General features: G+C 41.5%; 1 protein-coding gene across 3 annotated transcripts in view; it reads right to left on the minus strand.

Annotated features, from left to right (window-relative positions):
• The window catches only part of SLC7A11 (solute carrier family 7 member 11), a 96,760-nt gene that overhangs the window by 34,112 nt on the left and 43,804 nt on the right, over positions 1-18,844 (minus strand). For all 3 annotated transcript variants that reach the window (XM_083457417.1, XM_083457416.1, XM_083457415.1), the window contains 4 exons: positions 15,101-15,216; positions 7,016-7,141; positions 4,505-4,604; positions 3,877-3,921 (listed from right to left, as the gene is read on the minus strand). In XM_083457417.1, coding sequence (XP_083313543.1) covers positions 3,877-3,921; positions 4,505-4,604; positions 7,016-7,141; positions 15,101-15,216 — 387 coding nt within the window. The remainder of the gene's footprint in view (positions 1-3,876; positions 3,922-4,504; positions 4,605-7,015; positions 7,142-15,100; positions 15,217-18,844) is intronic.

Raw genomic sequence — 18,844 nt, forward strand, 5'->3', positions numbered from 1 at the left:
GGAATTTTTGAGAAACTGTTTCCAGCTTTAGCTTTGATAGATATTGAAGAATTTTTGCCCTTGGGTCTCTCCATTTTATTTATGTTTAGGCCCTTACTCTTTTATAGTGACAACACTGGAATTTTCACCTTAATGCTAAATAATTGCAGCACTTTCCTGAAATTTCATTTTTAAGGTTTCATGTCTCCCCTTAATGTTACCTATTGTTTTAATTTTAAAATGTGTACAAATAGATGTTTTTAAGCAGGTAGTTCATGTACTTCATTATGTGAATCAACAGCTTGCACCATTCATTACTGGATCATTGTTCTTCATTCACTTCATTAAATTATTTCATTATTGTATTCTTCATTAATTTATAATTGAAAGGCTGTAACTCAGTGTCAGAGCACATGCTTTGCATGAAAAAGGTCCCAGGTTCAGGCATCTCCAGGTAGGCTGAGAACAACTCCTATTTAAAAATCCAGCAGAGCCGCACTGTCAGTCAGTGTTGACAGTACTGAACTAGATGAACCGATAGTCTCACTCTGTATGTTCTGTATGCAGCATCCCATGTTCCTATCCTGTGTAATTATCCTTTTTAGGGGTCATGGATTAGCCCAAGTCACATGAGAAACCAGGAAATAACAAACACCAATACACCCAAGTGGTATATTCCTTATGCAGCTTTCACAAATATCCTAAATCAAGTGTAGTAATGTATTAAACCTCAAATACACCTGGATTTAATTTGTGGAATCCAAACTAGCCAATGTTTTCTACTCTTGTGCAGCAAAATGTTTTGAAGAAACGAATGCCTAAAAGTTTACATTCCAGTTTATCCCATGCTTACTTTGGAGAGTGGACTGTAAAAGACAAAATGACACAACAATCTACTACAAAGGTCAAGACAAAGTCAAATGTGATGAGTTATGCTATACTTTTTCCCATTAATGTCCCAGGAAATATATTTGCACCAATGTTTCCAGTTATGAACAGTGACTTCTAAGCTACAACGTTGAGATCAGTTCCTAGAAATTTCCCTTAATAAGCAACAAAATTGGTATATAGTGCAATAGAGAAATCTCGCGATGGTTTCCACATCCCAATACTCCATATAACAAACTCAAAGGAACTGGTCCTTCCAATATGCTTGTTGCAGCATACGTAGGATGAAGGTCTAAAACATACATGAGGGAGGGGAATACAATATAATGCCATTGTCAATTAGGACAGCCTTGACAAGGTGAAGGTTTCTCAAAACACTAGTATTCTGATAAATGCAACATTGGTTATGGATGCGAACAGCTGCCCAGTCATGGATTCAAAAGATAGACCTTTGCAACTCAGTATCTGCCACCCTCATCTCTCCATTGGAAAAACAGAAAACACAACCTGTTTGTACGGGATTGTTTCAAGTGAAGTAAGCAAGGAAAAATTGAATATGGCAGGCTAAAGCAGTCGCAGATATAATTCTGCAAATGATTCCACATATCCCTGTACCAAATTACTGATTCAACATCTCCCCATGCCATGGAGATTTACTATTTTGAGGTGCAAATATCTGTGTTTGCCACATAGTTCTTTTCAGGCACTCTGTCACCCTAAATGTTGCAGAAGGTTAATTATCACTGTTTGAGCATGAACTGATTATAGGAATACCAGCTGCCAGTTATTCTACATGGTGAAGTGCACCTGGAAACATACAACTGTGACTGATTTTGAGGCAAACATTTACTTTGGCACGGCACGAGACAGAAGGATTCATTATACACTTCCTTGTTCCAGGCAGTAATTTGCATCTACAGCTCTTCACAAAATATTACAAATTACACATCTGGAAGAATTATAATCCTTTTTTATGGCAATAGCAACAGTTCCACAATGATGTTCTACAGAGAAGTCCTGTGTACAGTGTGAACTTCTGTGGGAGATTTAAATAAAACACCTACGGCAAAGCAAACAAGATAGTGATACAAAACTGCCTGTGGCTATGAGCCTCAAAACCTGCCTGTTCAAATAATTAAGCTCTGCATCTCCAGTTGTTCAGCATTAGAGGCCTCATCCAAAGATGAATGAAGCCAATAAAAAGACTAGCTCTGATTTTTATTGGGTGTTGGTGCTGAGCTGTTGAATCATCAAGCGCCTTTCCTCCACTTGAGTCAGAGAAGCACTTCATTCCTCTGTGTTGCTGGAAAAATGTCTCAACTATTTGGGATGCAGATGTGCTGATAGAATCTTATGCTGCATCTTCCCATTAGTGCATATAGAAACTAAATTTAAAGTACTAACCACTGCTTGATTTAACTGGTTCTGTGTCAGGACTCTAACGAAGCCAACACTTCTGATTTACTACAAAGGCTTCTGTTTGTATCACAAGCAGTAACTGGAGGGAGTTTGCTTATGGTTACTTCAATAATGGGACGCGGGTGGCGCTGTGGGTTAAAGCCTCAGCACCTAGGGCTTGCCGATCGAAAGGTCGGCGGTTCGAATCCCCGTGGCGGGGTGCGCTCCCGCTGTTCGGTCCCAGCGCCTGCCAACCTAGCAGTTCGAAAGCACTCTTGGGTGCAAGTAGATAAATAGGGACCGCTTACTAGCGGGAAGGTAAACGGCGTTTCCGTGTGCGGCTCTGGCTCGCCAGAGCAGCGATGTCATGCTGGCCACGTGACCCGGAAGTGTCTTCGGACAGCGCTGGCCCCCGGCCTCTTTGAGTGAGATGGGCGCACAACCCTAGAGTCTGTCAAGACTGGCCCGTATGGGCAGGGGTACCTTTACCTTTACTTACTTCAATAATCCTGGAAAAAAATTCAACATTCTAACTTCATATGGAGAATACTTCCCCGAATGCAGAATTAAACACATTGTCTTCCACTTTATTTTCCATTAATAGCATTCATCTGAATATTTTACAGTACCTCAATGGCTTTCTAACAAGAGAGAAGCAACAATGCATATGTGCAGCAACACTCTGTCAAATTCTAGCTAGTCTACATTTTTTCTAGGTATTATCCATTTTGGCTGAAATAGCCAGATAAATGTGATAGCATGGGGCTCACATAGCAATGCACCTAATGCGGGTTGAGCACACTGACAGCACAATGATATAGCCCACCTACACAGAATGAAGGGCCACAGCATCACCCTTGCATCAAAGGGCTGCTAGCATATCAGGACAGCAGATAACTGTATATGCAGAAACATAACAAGGCCATGTAGGGGGGAAATATGCAACCCTACACATCAGAGTTGGAGAACTTTTATTACCCTGAGACCCACATTTCCTCAAGTGTAACCTTCTGGGGCCAGGGTCACATTCACATAACATTCACACAAATCCATTTAGTAAAGGTAAAAGGCCGCTAGATAGTTAAGTCCAGTCAAAGGCAACTATACATCCATTCAGTATAACCTCCATCCACAAACAGCAGTTACATGGAACACTTCCATGGATGTATTCCACGTGACAAATTTAAATTGGGCCTTAGTGTGCTGAGATCACATTATGACTGAGCAACCTTATACACAGCAAATCAACATTTAAATATGCTGTGAAATCTGCATTCAAAGTCTTATCCTTTCCCAGTGACATGTCAGAGGCATCTATTGAATGTTTCCCATAGAAAATTGCTGACATGCTGTAAATGGGGAGAACTACTTTCTTTTTGTCTTCAGTATACAAGAAAAGATACACACCTACGCAGGTCAGGTCGAATTAATAATTAGCAAAATTTCAAACAAAAGCATATTCAAACTGATATCATCATTGCAAGGAGAAAGCAACCTGACTGGCATGCAGGATTATCTGAAAGAGCATAGGTTTATTCATTTATTTTCTAGAGCAGTGGGACTTTTAAGATCAGGTTTTTTTAAGAAAAGGAAGTGAGGGGAAGAACATACCTTTCTGGATTCTCTACTTCTTCAGTAACAAAATTGAGGTAAAACCTATAAAAGCAAAGATTAAATCAATTTTATTTACCAATATATAATTTTTCACATGCAATATAATTGTTACTTAATACTCACAATAACTCTGTAAAGCAGATTAGGCTTTTGAGTGCCCAAAAATATCCCATAAAATTGTAAGTGGGCCCCACCCCAGGAAAAGTCAGTTAGGCTACAATCCTATATTCACTCATCCTGAAATAAGTCCCATTGAACTTAGTGAGGGGCCTATGTCAGGGAAGACACATACAAGAGTGCACTGTCAAGCTGCCTCATACGAAGTGCAACCACTGGTTCAGTTAGATAGCCATTGTCTTCTGCATTGACCTGCAGTATCTCTCCAGGGTTTCAGACAGGAGTCTCTTGCAGTCCTACCTCAAGATGCCAGGGATTGAATTTGGGACCCTCTGCATACAAAGCATATGCCAGAGCACTTACATCTATCTCCTTAACATCTATATCATAGATTCCTGCCATGCTCCAAGTTTTAAAAGGGCATCAGTTTGGATGAGATTTACCTAATAGCATACTGAGCATACAGTGGTCAAGCATTCAATGTAATCCAACCTGTCATTTCACTTACCAGCCTGAGTAGGCATACATTCCTGAATAAAAAGCAAGAGGCAATCCTTTGACACTGGCTGCATTCCCCACAAATGCATCTTTAAAGTGCTGAGTTTCTCCTGAAAAGCAGATTAAAATATATATCAACAATTTACAAAGAGTGCAAATCACCAGCATAATCACCCATGAGATAAATCCATTTATAGTTTTTCTTAAAAAATCATTCTAATTCCAGCTTAGTAATCAGCCTCTCATACTTTAGACCAGAGGTTGTCAACCTGGTCCCTACCACCCACTAGTGAGAGTTTCAGGATTCTAGTTGGGCAGTAGGGGGTTCCATGGCACAAGCTGAATCCTCCTTCCATTGAGCACTGGTGGGCAGTAAAGAAATTTTACCATCAAGAAATATGCATTAGTGGACAGTAGGTATAGAAAGGTTGACTACCTCCATGTGCTGCTCTGGTTCACCAGAAGCGGCTTAGTCATGCTGGCCACATGACTCAGAAGCTGTATGCCGGCTCCCTCAGCCAATAAAGCGAGATGAGCGCCGGAACCCCAGACTTGTCACGACTGGACCTAATGGTCAGGGGTCCCTTTACCTTTACCTTTTTACCCCTGCTTTAAGTTTAGACAAATGGGGCATCAGAAGCATGTGAAGAGAGGCATCCTTCTGTTGGCTGGCTACAAATGAGCACCATCTGGCTACAAATGAACATCCACAGACTTCGACAAAGCTCTTGCAACTTTGCAATAAATGTCACAGATCAGGTAAGAGATAACATATACAAGAAGTAACAACTACTGAAACACTGGATACAAAAGTAGTGCCTTTGATAAACAAGGGCATAATCATTCAATCTAATGGCTATACTCTTGCAGGTGTTTCACATACTACATGACACACAATAATTAGCAAAAGCCACATTATATTTAAGCAAACATCAGTACCATCAGAGCCAACACCTAAGGGTAAACTTATTAGAAATAGGCCCCAGGAGGTGGCTACAAACATATAACAGGCTGTATGTCCCACAGCTGTTTGGAATATTTACCCTTTCACCCTAATTCCCAGTGAAGACTGTTTTGAAAGCAGTTCTGCTAATTTTTAAGAACAGCTAACAAGAAAACCTACTGACCAAACAATTCCTTCCTCATGAGCACACGCAGTTATACTTACAGAACGCAGTTCCCCAACTTTCTACTTCAGAAGGGGGGGGGGGTGGAGTGGCAGAATTCCAAAAACAAACATATGTTTGCTTAAAGCTATATCCACCACAACGTATAACAGAAAATTGTCAGAAAATTTGCTATGGGCATTATTTGGACACTGCGAACACATCCTGTAATATTTTAGCAATTTTCTTCCAGCACAGTTAATTTGTTCTCCCTACTATTAATCTACAGTAGAACTGAGGGAGGCCTATTGCTCAATCAAGGCTCAGCTAGGAAAGGAATATATTGACAGTCCCTTCATTCTAGAAAGATCCAGTGGTGAGCCTCCTCCTTTCCTCCTTTCTCATGGTCAAATGAAGGAAAGTGGAAACTTCCACCCTTCTTTTAGATTAACCACAGTTTAGCCTGTTGTGCAGTTAGTTGAAACAAGTCAGATTTAAAAGCTATTGTTTGAACTTGGCTTGTTTCATCTATCCATAGGCCACTAATCACCATTTGTCTGGGTTTGGATTGCACAAGAAGATGTATTTAAAACCTTTTAAAAGTCAGAGGTTTACACAGACACATCTCTCTATTCAGGCAAACAACAGGAATGATGGCAGTTCAAAAAACACAGTCCAGAAAGGTAGAAGCATTTGAGGAAGACCTCAAGGGCTGAATTTGCCCCATGGGTTTGAAGTCCCCTTCAGCCCTGTTCTAAATTATACAGCAAGGAGCATTCAATGGTGCATGTGCCCCCTCCAAGCCGCCTGGTTGGGTGCTTACCCATGTGCGTGGTGCACCAGCCAGGTGAGTGGGTGGCAGGGGGCTAACGCCCCCTGCATGAGGCAGGCATCGGATCCTGCCCACAACCCCTCCCCTCTTGCAGGAGGAAAGGCTTTTTGCAATGGAATTTGATGAATGAAGAGCATTGTGGAAGAGTTTTGCTCACAGATTATGTATTGTCTTCTAAGTGTGTGTGTGCGCGCGCGCACATGCGTGTGTGCGTGCACGCATACACACAGAGAGCTAAATGGAATACAGTATAAAATAGTTGTTTGACTGTCCTATTGGAAGTTCCGTTCCAATGCATTTACCCTCCTAATAATTTTTTTCTTGAGAGGAGCAACTCATTGGCCCTTCATTTAAAACATTATGGATCCAGCCTCAATACGCTCTCATCAGCATGCTGCTGTAAATATAAGTTCTTCTCAGCATAGTTCCACTTCCAGTTATTTACATGACAGTATGGAGCTTAAGTTGAACAAGCAGAGACTAATTAAGAGATTTTGCTGGCCTCAGCACTATATGGGTAGGGACAAGGGTGGGAAGGGGGAGATAAAAGCACTTAAAATAGCATTTACTTTTCACTTCATACCTTTAATTAGCTGCATAACTCCAGGGACTATAATTATCAAAATTGCTACGAGCTTGCAAAAGGTTAGGAAAATCTGGATGCGGGCACTCCAGCTGACACTCATGCTATTCAGGACCATTACAATTGCTGGAAGGGGGAAAAGAAGAGAAAATAGTTAAAAGAAAGTGCTACTCATCCCTCCAAAAGCACCGTAAGCTTCATCAAGGGAAAGCTTTCCCCAGCATGCATTCTAGGCATTTGCAGAAGAAGTGGAGTTACCCTTATAAACGTTTCCTTCATTAGTCTTCTTGCCACACACTTTTTTTCATCATCCCACTCTCCTCAACATGCCTTTGCTAAAGCACTCCTTTCCCCCCACCACCACTGCCGTTCTACCAGCCATAAATCTCTTTGCAAGCTTTCAACAGCAGATATTAAAGTTTCTTCCTTCCTGGCAGAACCATTCAGTGTTGATAATTGATGAACTGGTATAACTCAGCCTTTAAACTGAAAATTAATGTCACTTTCCCATTTCAGTTGTAATCTTTGGTTTGATTTAACTGCAGATTTGTATGGCATTGGAAACATTGAACAATGGAATAAAACAATCAGAGTGCCACATCCTCGCAATTATGGGCCCTGCAAAACATTGCCCTTTGGGCTCAATGTTCACATTCATTTCTTCTCCTAAAGGTTCGGTGTGGTTTCCTCTAGAGAGATGCCTTGGGGAATGTGCATTCAGCAAGGTGGTTATAAGGAACCTTTCAGCTCTCTTGGGGAGCCTGAATTACTTCCATATTCTTAAGTATGAATAAGTACATGAGCAAAAGACTATTACCTACTAAGTTACATCAGTTTTGTATCAGTTCAACTGTAATGACATTTTCCAAAGAACACTGGGAAATCTGGAAAGAATTCCCCAGAGTTTCTTGGGCAGAGGGAATGACTTAAAAAAAAATATGTTTCCATCTGATGAATTAATTTGTTTGTTTTCTTGCATCTGTATCCTGCCTTTCTTCCCTCTAGAACCTAAGGCAGAATTCCCTGTGGTTACCAGGTCGTCTCCCATCCAGGTACTGACCAGGTCCAGACATGCTTAGCTTTAGCAAGCAGGTGACCTCAAGTGCCTTCACAGGTCTGAGGCACACGCACTTCTCCCTACCCTATTTGCATGGTGATGCAATTATGTGGAGTTGTTATATGATGATGATGATGATAATAATAATAATAATAATAATAATAATAACCACTTCACAGACCAGGACTCAAGGCATCTAAAACATTTTAAATATATATATATATAATTTTTTTAACCTAAAACACACTGATTTCACCCACCAGGACATTTTGTCAAGCAACCTGCCCTATGCCTGATGCTATTATATATGACGTCAGGGATGTCATATATGATGACTGAGCTGAAAGGTTGTTTGCAAACAGTGGCAATTTCTGCCCCCATTTCTGCTTCAGTCAGAATTCTCTAACATCCCTAGTAATTACACTCCTCCTCTGCCATAATGAGGATACCTGGTTGCACAGTAGCTACATTTTTACTTTCTCACAGTCTTCCAAAGTGATGCTAGGCTGAGGGTATTTGGGGAAATTTAAAGGGCAGCTAGATGCCTAGAGTGACCAATCAGGGGGGGGAAAGAATTCAGGGAGGCAGGGTAGATACCAGCATGGTCACTGCTAGGATGCTGGGGCCCTGGGAGCTGCCCAAGGATTCCAGGTGCAGATGTAGGGCAAGCAGGAATGAGCAGTGGCATCTGGCTAGCCACAAGAGAGCAAGAAAACACATTGAGCATGGACATCTGCATAGGGAAAGTCTATGCAAGCAGCCTGTCCTTGCTCAGTGCATGAATGGCAGGGCTGAGGAAACCATGCAATGTAGGAATAGGGCAAGTGGTGCAGTCCACCTTGTATTCAATTAGCCAAACTTGGCCCTCCAGCTATTTTTGGACTACAACTCCCATCATCCCTAGCTAACAGGACCAGTGGTCAGGGATGATGGGAATTGTAGTCCCAAAACATCTGGAGGGCCAGGTTTGCCCATCACTGAACTAGAGTAATGTGTGAAGGGGCCTAGAGGAATCTGTTCTTCATGTATAAATATAAATATATTATATACATTGCAATGCTGCCATGACCAGCTATAAATATAAAGCAGTCAGTCAGATTAAGGAGCTTAAACCAAAGAAACAACAGCAACAAAATCTTAAAAAGACACCGGCCAATCTCCAATTTTTCCAAAACAGAAAAAGGATTACAGGGGGAGAATAACATGTTTAGAAGTTTGCACTGGGCCCAGAGAAGTGATTGTTTGGTTGTTACAAATGTGCATATAATTAAATGACTTAATCCTTATGTTTAAAGAAAAGGGCAATTAATGGTCAATCAGTAGCCAAAGAAAGAAAATATTGTTTATTTTCTTCCGTCCAGCTGCTCATTCAGGATTAACTGGAAGGCTGGGTTAACTGGAAAACCACCATCACATTTACTGCACAGACAGATTCATGCAGAGTCATGGAGATTAGCAGACACAACAGAAGCCTTGTGTATCTGCCCTGGTTAGATCTATAAATCCAGACTACCCAAGATGGAGGCTGTGAACGTGCATACTAAAAATACTGAACTAATGTAATGCTTCATATTGCCAGAATATTGATTCACAGTTATCGTCACACGTACAGGAATTTTTTATAGGTGTACAGCATGTGGTATTTCTTTACACAACTTGGCCACCAGCTTCCTCAACATGAAACAACAGAGTTCACAACCTCAGGATTAATTTAACCTTCTGTTTGTTATGTTGAACTATTCTTTAGATTCACAACTGAATACATCCTTGGTTACAATGCCACAAACTAAGGGCCTGTCCACACTTGTCCCAAGTCAAGAAACCTTGGGTCCAATTGGTTTGCAGCTTGTCCAGTGGCTTTCCCCTGTAAAACCTTCTCTTTAGCATGAAATTGGAGTGAACGTCAATCTGGAGAAAACCCAATGAACATTTGCTCCGATTCAATAGTAAGCAGTGGGTTTTCCCGGGGGAAAGCGGGGGGGAGGGAGTTTACAGAATATAGATGATCCCTGAAAGAGGTGTGGGAATCCAATGATGATTTGGTAGGAGAGAAGCAGCGACTCAGTAATATGCTGAGGGGAAAAGACATTAAACTGTAATATCTGTTAGCAACACAGTTCTTTCAGGCTAATTGCACAATGATATATAGGCTGACAAGAAGCCATGGTGAAGTATATGAAAGGACTTTAAACACCGACTTGGTCTTTTAAAGGAAAGATCAGAATAAAAAGAGTTCAGCTTCTCTGCCTTGAACACAGTTATACAACTCAGGGATGAATGAGTAATCCAAGCATCTTTGCTCCTATGAGCACTTAGTAGCAACATTTCAATAACAGCGACCTGCCTTGCAGAAATATGTGCTTGATTTTCCGTTAGTTAATAGCCAGCAAGAACCTGAGTTATGTGGATGACAAAAGTTCACACAGCATCTTGTGGCCTCCTTTCTGAGCAGTCCAAGGAATGAATCATAAATCACTCTTCTTAAGTGAGTCATGCTTATTGCAATGAAAAAGCCAGCATCTGTTTGAGAACAGTTTATCAGTATTTATAGCAAGGCTTTATTGTAAGTTCTGCCATGTTCAAACTGGTCGTGAGGCTGCCAGCCTGTTTTGTGGCTGCTCTGTTGTGGCTTTGTAGTTAGTCATAAAAAGAGGGCAAAGGTGTCATTTAATATTACAGCACATGGGCTTTGCTTTTATAACTACATCAGTGTGTTCATCCACCTGCAAAGTTTGCACAATCTTCCTAAGTTTAATGTGGAGTGTGGGTGTGTATGTTAAACTAAAAAACCAAGATAGGGGTACAAAGAATTACATAGAATATATTTATGGAAGAATGAAAAGTATGGAATGGATATGGAATCTCATATGTGTCAGTTTTGTATTTAAAGATATGTATGGGGCACTGCCAAAAAAAATAATAGAGCTACTTAACATTTATAAATATAGTGATTTTAATCTATTATAACAACATTTTCTATCACAAATATACAAATTAAAAAGTGTAAACACATTTTGATATTTTTGTGAGCCAAAAACTGTATTGAATGATTCACAGAACTGCAAAATTGTAAAAAAATTATGTACTGATCTGCACATGAGTCAAGGCAGTGAAGATCAGGACAGAACAGTACAAATTGGAATTTACAAAAATTGAATTCATCAGGCATCCAAACAGAAGTACTGTTTGTGGAAGTTTGTCTGACTATGGAGGTGGTATTCAGACTATTCTAGACAGAATCTGACTTGTCCTAAAGGATCAGGATTGACGTCTTGTTGTGGGGGAAGGGTAGAGTCTGACTGATCCACCCCAAGCTGCTTCTGTGGCAAATTCACCAATGGAAGATCATGCACCAATTGCAACTGCCTCTGGATAAGGACATTCTAGACACAGTAATTCATGTGCTGACAATCTGAACTGCAACTCCCATCAATCTTGACTATTGGCCACAAGAGCTGAGGCTTATGGGAATTGTAGTCTGACAACATCTGGAGAGCAGCAGCTTGGAAATCCCTGGTTTATCTTAGTGGGTCTCCTGTTTATTCTAATTCTCAAACCATTATCTTAGCTCAGCAAGTGATCCATAGCAAACTCCCAATCCCAGTTCATTAGAGGTATGGTGCTGTTACGTCAAGGGACCCAGATAGTGCTTCTTCTTGCCTGTGTGCTCAAAGCAGGGCTGACATTCTACTGTATTTGGTGATCAGTATTTTATTCTCCAAGGGCAAATAGGCTTGCCCTGCAGGGTTTAGCATGCCTCATCCTGGAGTCATTCCAGTTCACCTTACTATAATTGCTTCTTCATGCACATCTTTCAGTGTCTCTCCTGACAGCGGCCTGCCTTGTTCTCAAAGCGCTTCCTAAAAGAGACTCCATTCTGAAGCAGCAACTCCTCCAGCTCACTCCCAGGCTCTCATTTGGTCTCCATGCCAACCACTTGCTGTTAACTCCTATCTCCCTCCTCAGGTGACATTATTTTAGGAGGACTCCACCTTTCTGCCATACTGATTCTTTCTTTTTAATTAAGGCACATACGGTAATCCTGGTTTATCTCAAAGATTGCCCCATTAAATTAATCGTGATGAAATCCCATTCCAAATTATACACACATTGTGGTCAAATTAAAAACACTAGGCAAATGTTTACAATGGAATCCTGTCCTGCATCCAGCCACCAACGCTGTCCCAGGGGCAAATGCAGGATCAAACATCTGTTTTACTATTATCTCTCCATGAAATATTTTCCACATTAACCTCTAAAGCTCATAACTTTAATTCAATTACTTAGATAGAGCCTTTAGGTTTTAACATAATTAAGAGAGAAATAAGGTGGTCAGGTATTGATTCTCTCTCCACGTTTTGGGTTGGTGGAAAAGCACACTCACAAATAACTTTGGGACCTGGAAGTTCAAGGACAATCCAACTGAAGAAAATGCAAAATGAGTGCATTTCCTTGTGTAACTAGAATTGTCTTGCATGACTTCACTCCTTCTTGATGCCTTTAATTTCCTTTCTAATGTGGGGTCTGGCTGCCTGTTTGTAATATCTGTTAATATAAGGGCCCAGCTTACTATTTCGGCATATTCTTAGTACAAAGAGTTCTGTAATAGATAGATAAACTATATGTGCAGCAGCTGGAAAACAGAAATTGAAGATTTGCCCTTTTGCTCACTTGTTAGGCAATGTCGCTTGCACAGGACGTAATTATATAATTTCCAAAAGATGTAATCTAGGGATCCAGATTTATTCACACTTAGTGTAGGTCAGGGACGCGGGTGGCGCTGTGGGTTAAAGCCTCAGTGCCTAGGGCTTGCCGATCGAAAGGTCGGCGATTCGAATCCCCGCGGCGGGGTGCGCTCCCGCTGTTCGGTCCCAGTGCCTGCCAACCTAGCAGTTCAAAAGCACCCCTGGGTGGAAGTAGATAAATAGGGACCGCTTACTAGTGGGAAGGTAAACGGCGTTTCCGTGTGCGGCTCTGGCTCGCCAGAGCAGCAATGTCACGCTGGCCACGTGACCCGGAAGTGTCTCCGGACAGCGCTGGCCCCTGGCCTCTTGAGTGAGATGGGCGCACAACCCTAGAGTCTGTCAAGACTGGCCCGTACGGGCAGGGGTACCTTTACCTTTACCTTACTAGTGTAGGTCAATTGACATCAATGGAACATATATCAAGCCCTAACTTAAGTTCCATTGATTTTAATGGATCTGCTCAAAGTATAGCTTCCAGTTCTTTTCATTTCTCCTACAGATGTTGTTAATAAAATGTGGCCCTAGTTCATCCAATCTTGGGTCCAGTTGCCATGATATTAAGTCAATGCAATATTGCAGTCTTGTGGCAAAGGGATATGTGGAACAAGGGGATTTCTGAGATATATCCAGACTCAAGGTTTGACTTTCTATGTCAAACCCAAGAAGATTTAATTGTGCTCAACAGAGGATGGCCAGAGGTTGACTTTAGAGCAGTGTTGGCCAACCTTAGGAATCCAGCTGTTTTTGGACTACTACTCCCATCATCCCTAGCTAGAAAGACCAGTGGTCAGGGATGATGGGAATTGTAATCTAAAAACAGCTGGAGACCCAAGGTTGGGAAACACCACTTTAGAGCACATGTGGAATCTATGTTGCGTAGTGGCCTCCGTAAAAAGACCAAAATCATCTTTATGCCAAGTAGTCATGCTCTCTTCATGACCTGAATACATTAATATTTCAGTCCTTACTGGATTCAGTTACAGTCACCTTTTTCATATTCAGTCTCATCCCTATATCAAGTCTCTGCATAATTGCTGAGGCTTGGGAAGAAGATAAATGTGTGAAAACTGGAGCAAATACTGAAGCACCTGTCAGCTGCCACATTGGTCAACAAACAACTGATATTCAATGATATCAAAGGTCACAGAAAGGACTTAGTATCCATAACCCATAATTTGCACTGCTGACCTCCAGATACTGAACACTGACTAGGCTCATAATCAGAGGTTTAATACTCTACTGACAAAGGAAACTTCACCACCATGGGGCCTGGAATACTGTGTCCCCCAGGTGCACCTGTGACTACAAGGTGACCCACTCATTTCACTTTACACTAAACGGGAAGGTTAAGTGTGAGAGTGAAAAATATCACAAGTTTATGTGACTGGCCCTTGAAAGTGTGTAAGCAAGTACTGCCCAGCACAGGTCTAGCTTTTCTCTATTAGTCTTCATCAGTCTGGACACACCAATCCATCTCAACTAGTTAAATAGCTGGTTCCTCCCAGTCTACAATAGTAGGCCATAAACTCTGCAGTGCTAAACAAGCCACAAAATTTCAGACTCTGCAGCTGAGCTAATGTTTGCCAACCACTAACGTGTTTTGTTTTTCCAGGCAATCTAAAACAATCCAGGTGTCATGTGCCAAGTGTCCCACATCTTGGATCATAAAGAGTAGACAGCATTTCCCTGTTGCCTGCACCATCATGACAGTGGGCCAGAAAGACAGAGCTATTCTATTTCAGCAAGAAGCTGCTTAGGAGATTTAGGGATGAAAGTTCTGAGTCTGACAGATTCAGTAATTCCAGTTACAAATTTCACCTATCTAATAAGTATCATTGCCATAACTGGTCAGTGCTCTAGTCTGAACAAAAGGTATCAGCCAGCTGCTGCTTTCTGCATTTGTACCTTACCTTGCCTACCCTGCTGGGTTATTTTTCACCCCTTACCATACCTCACAAGAAAAGCCTTACCCAGCCACTGCAACTCAAATACCTAGCACTCTTTCCCACTTTCAAATATAGACCCCCTTGTTGATATTTTCCTCCATTTGGCCCAACAAAATCAGAAATTCACTCATATATCCCATCATTTTAGGGATTTGGTATGGTCATCATGAAGTATCTCTGAGAACAGTCTATTTTAAGACTGTTAAAACAATTCGGTTACAAATTCACATTTTTAATTTGTCTCGTATGAGTTGTATTAATTGAGTGCAGAATTTATTCTTGCTTTCTTCTGCCTTTCACCTGCTTCAGCCCATTTCTCCTAAAAACTGATACTTACTGATTCCCATAGCTGTAATCAGTTTAATAGCAAGGTCTGGGATTTCACACTGGATAAAAAATGGTTCCAACATGTAACGTCCAAATGCCAGGGAAATCACGGCTGTGGCAGCAGGGCTGCAATAGAGAATGAAAAGGGGGGAAAGGCTGGTCAGTTTACAGGTAGATATAGATATTATTTACAGTATACATGCCTACATGACATGTCAGGCTGTGTCAAATATATTACACATGCCAAATTGCTGGTGAATTTTCATGAATGCAAACTGATGTGGAAATGTAGAGAACTGAACAACATTTAAAATATGTGAAGCTGAGAAAAACAGAAATTAATAGATTTGCCCATCCCTACTTCCAGAGGATATTGTCATTAAGGTATTCATCCTATGAAGGCTGGATAACATTTGCAATTATGAATTGCTTGTGTGAACAGTCTAGTCACGTGAACACTGTAACATCAGAAAATATAACTATTGCGACTACCCTTCTGCCAAGCAGAAAAACGTTTTTTGCACTCTTTTTAAAAATGATTTTTTTTTTCATATATGAGATTCATTTAAACAGGAACAAGTTCTTTTGTTCTCCCTTTTGTGCCCTCAGTAGCTGTGATTCCTGTGCTTTTGGGACTTTTTCTTGGCTCATAATCTTGAGGTTTTCATTTTGTGACGGTCACAGTCACCAGGCCTTACTGAAATGAGGAACTATCGCTAAAGAAACTTACTTTGCACAAAAATCTACAAGCAGAGGAAACAGATTGCTATAAACAATTGCTGGAATTCAAATACATAGAACATATGCCAACACTATAGGGCATGGTGTTTCATAACCATGGCTTGGTGTGATGTTAGAATTGGTTCCTGCTCTAAACCAAATATGGTTTAGACCCTTCTCTAAAACAAAGCAAGAACATATGTTGTGGAATCCAGCTCCCAAAATCCCTAATCAACATCCCTAGCCAATGGTCAAGATAGCAGTTGTAGTCCAACATCTGTGGGGCAGCATATTGACTAACCCAGGTACATTCAGTGGAGGAAGTGTGTCGAGTATCTTGAGAAACTAGAAACCATAGCTAGAAGTGTCTTTGCAAACTGATTTGTGCTAACTGTGGTTTGAAAGAATTGTCTGACTTATCAAATAACAATTATATCCACATCTAGACATCACTGTACCTAGTAACAGCAGTGCCAAAGAGGTGGAAGTATATGGGGTGTTTGAATGTTCGGAAGCTCAAGCAATGGTTTAGGTTTTCAATTGTGATTCATCATAAGTTGTGGTGTGGCATGATGTCTTTTGAGTGAAAACCAGATGATGAACTATCTAGCACCAGTCAGTCACATGATTCTTCCTATTACACATCCTACTTTGGGAAGACATGCTCGTTTTATTTTTTTAAAATATATTAATTATAATTCTCATTACTTCCTTTAATTATTTGTGCCTACTAAGATTAATAAATGACAGGCAGAATGCCTTGAGAAGGTGGAAGGCTGGAATTGGAAACAGAGGGTAGCTTTCAACTAATTTTTACTACGAGTAGGCTCATTGAAATTAATGGACTGAGGACACCCATTGTTATTTTGATTCATTATCAAGGTTCAGTTTTTTTAAAAAATAAGAAGAACCACCAATGTGCATATTTTAAAAATCTCATTTATGTATATTGGCTCAAGTATTTTTTCATTTTGTAATTATAGCTGCCAAAAGTAGTAAACATAATCAATGATTATGGATGCTCTATTTGGCAGGTCTGCAGCACAATGACAGTGACTTCTGTAAGGTGGACTATTTAGCTGTGATTCCTGCATTTCAGGGGGGTTCAGCTAGATGACCCTTGGGGTTCCTTCCAACTCTGCAATTCTACGGCTTTATGTTGCTTACTAGGAAGTGTGTACCACTGTGTTCAAGGGGCTTATTCCAAAATAAATTGTATAGAACTGTGGCGTTGATAATGGCATATGCTTTTACTGGAAAAATAAGTGTAAAAAAAATAAGAATGCAACATTAGATCATTGTGACACTGTGGAATTTGGTGTTGATTCAAACCTCTCCTTTCTGGGTACGCTGCACTACCTTCGTTCCCCCGTTCTACCTGTTTGCTTCAGTCCTTTTTTTAATCAGTCCAGACTGGTGTATACAAAGCATCTTGGAATGCAGTCATGATTGGCTATGCGTACACTTTTGGATGAGACGATACATACATATGCATGATAGTCATTGTGCACTGCTAGGTGAAAACTGAGACAGACAAGTGAGAGGGAATATTACAGTTCAAGGACAAATTCCAGCCAGGCAAAGGTACTCAAGAATTGTATGAAGCACAGGAGAATCAAGTCAATGGCCCATCTAGTCCAGCATCGTGTTGTCACAGTGGACACTCAGATGCTCATGGGAAACCTTCAAGCAGAACTCATGCACATGCATGGCTCCCAGGACCTTGGAGGCAGCGCACAGGCATCGTGGCTAGTAGCCACTGATGGCCTTATCGTCCAATAAGGGAACTGGGCAGCAGGACTGTCTTGAGCATATCGTGGTGCAAAGATCCCTCTGGTGCCCCCCCGGCAACTCCAAAACAAGGGAGGGGGCGGTAGAAAATGTCCTCTGCCTCCCCCACCGCTCCAATCCCCAGTGTGGTGGCGGCAATCAAGCAGGAAAACATGCTAGTGGACATGCTCTCTGGCGTCAGGGTTGCCAAGAAGGCAGCCCGGGAAGGCTGTGCGCTGCCTTTCACCAGGAAGCAGGAGGAGGACAACGACTGGGAACAGGGCCGTCTTTAGCTTGGGAGGGAAGCTGCGCACAGCCTCTGCGGGCATCGCTCTCCTCCTGCGGAGGCTTGGGAAGGAAGCTGCACATCCACCAGCCATATAGTTGGCGGGGCACAGCTGGCGGGCGTGCAGGGAAAGGGGAGGCTGCCGGCAAAGCCGCGCAGCTCCCCCACTCACTAGGGTGCCCCTGAGAGGCCGGGGCCCTGGCGCAGCAAACCACTAACACCAATGGGAAAGACAGCTCTGCTGGGCAGGGTCCTCAGGGTCAAAATGACACCTGGAGAGTTGCATTCAGGCTGAAAATGATTCCCCATTAAGGCTATTTTGAATGTAGAAGCAGAGAAAGAGTTAAGCACCTCAGTCCCTGCCCACTTCTTTGCTCCAAATTCCAGGCTCACAAAACTGCTTTTCTTTATGAAAACAAAGCCAGGATTGGGGCTCTCTTATATACATTGCATACTATGCTAAAGTACTTTACTCATCCTTTAAAAAAATAAATAGATGCCAAATTTATTGACACAACGCCAATCAATTTATAGCAGAAACTTAAAGCATTATTTTGGCAGGGGAGGCACTCTTGATAACTGCAGATCTGGACAAGCATGTATCCCAGGATGCATGCCATATTGTGGCTTGAAAGGATCTTGCCTTTATTTGTTTTGTGTTGGGTGTGGATTAACACTTGCTAATCAATTCAGTGTGTTCCCAGGAGAGTGACGCACCTCAAATATATTTCCCATTCAGAGTGACTGAGCACAATTGTTGTTAACCCAATCCTTTATTGCTACAGCTTGTTACGTAGGCGTATGAAGCAATAAGAGCAACTAAAATAAGCTGCGTAAATACATGGGACATGGGGCGGGAGAGGGAGAGGAAATGAGAACGCATGTTTGTTTCACTTGTATGGGTTATCTTTAGTAACACAAGCTCCTCAGATTCAGAATTAGAGTAACTGCATCCACAAGCTAAACTGCCTACAGATA

Source organism: Podarcis tiliguerta (genome assembly GCF_965153285.1).
Source record: "Podarcis tiliguerta genome assembly, chromosome: 9".
Lineage (NCBI taxonomy): Eukaryota > Metazoa > Chordata > Lepidosauria > Squamata > Lacertidae > Podarcis > Podarcis tiliguerta.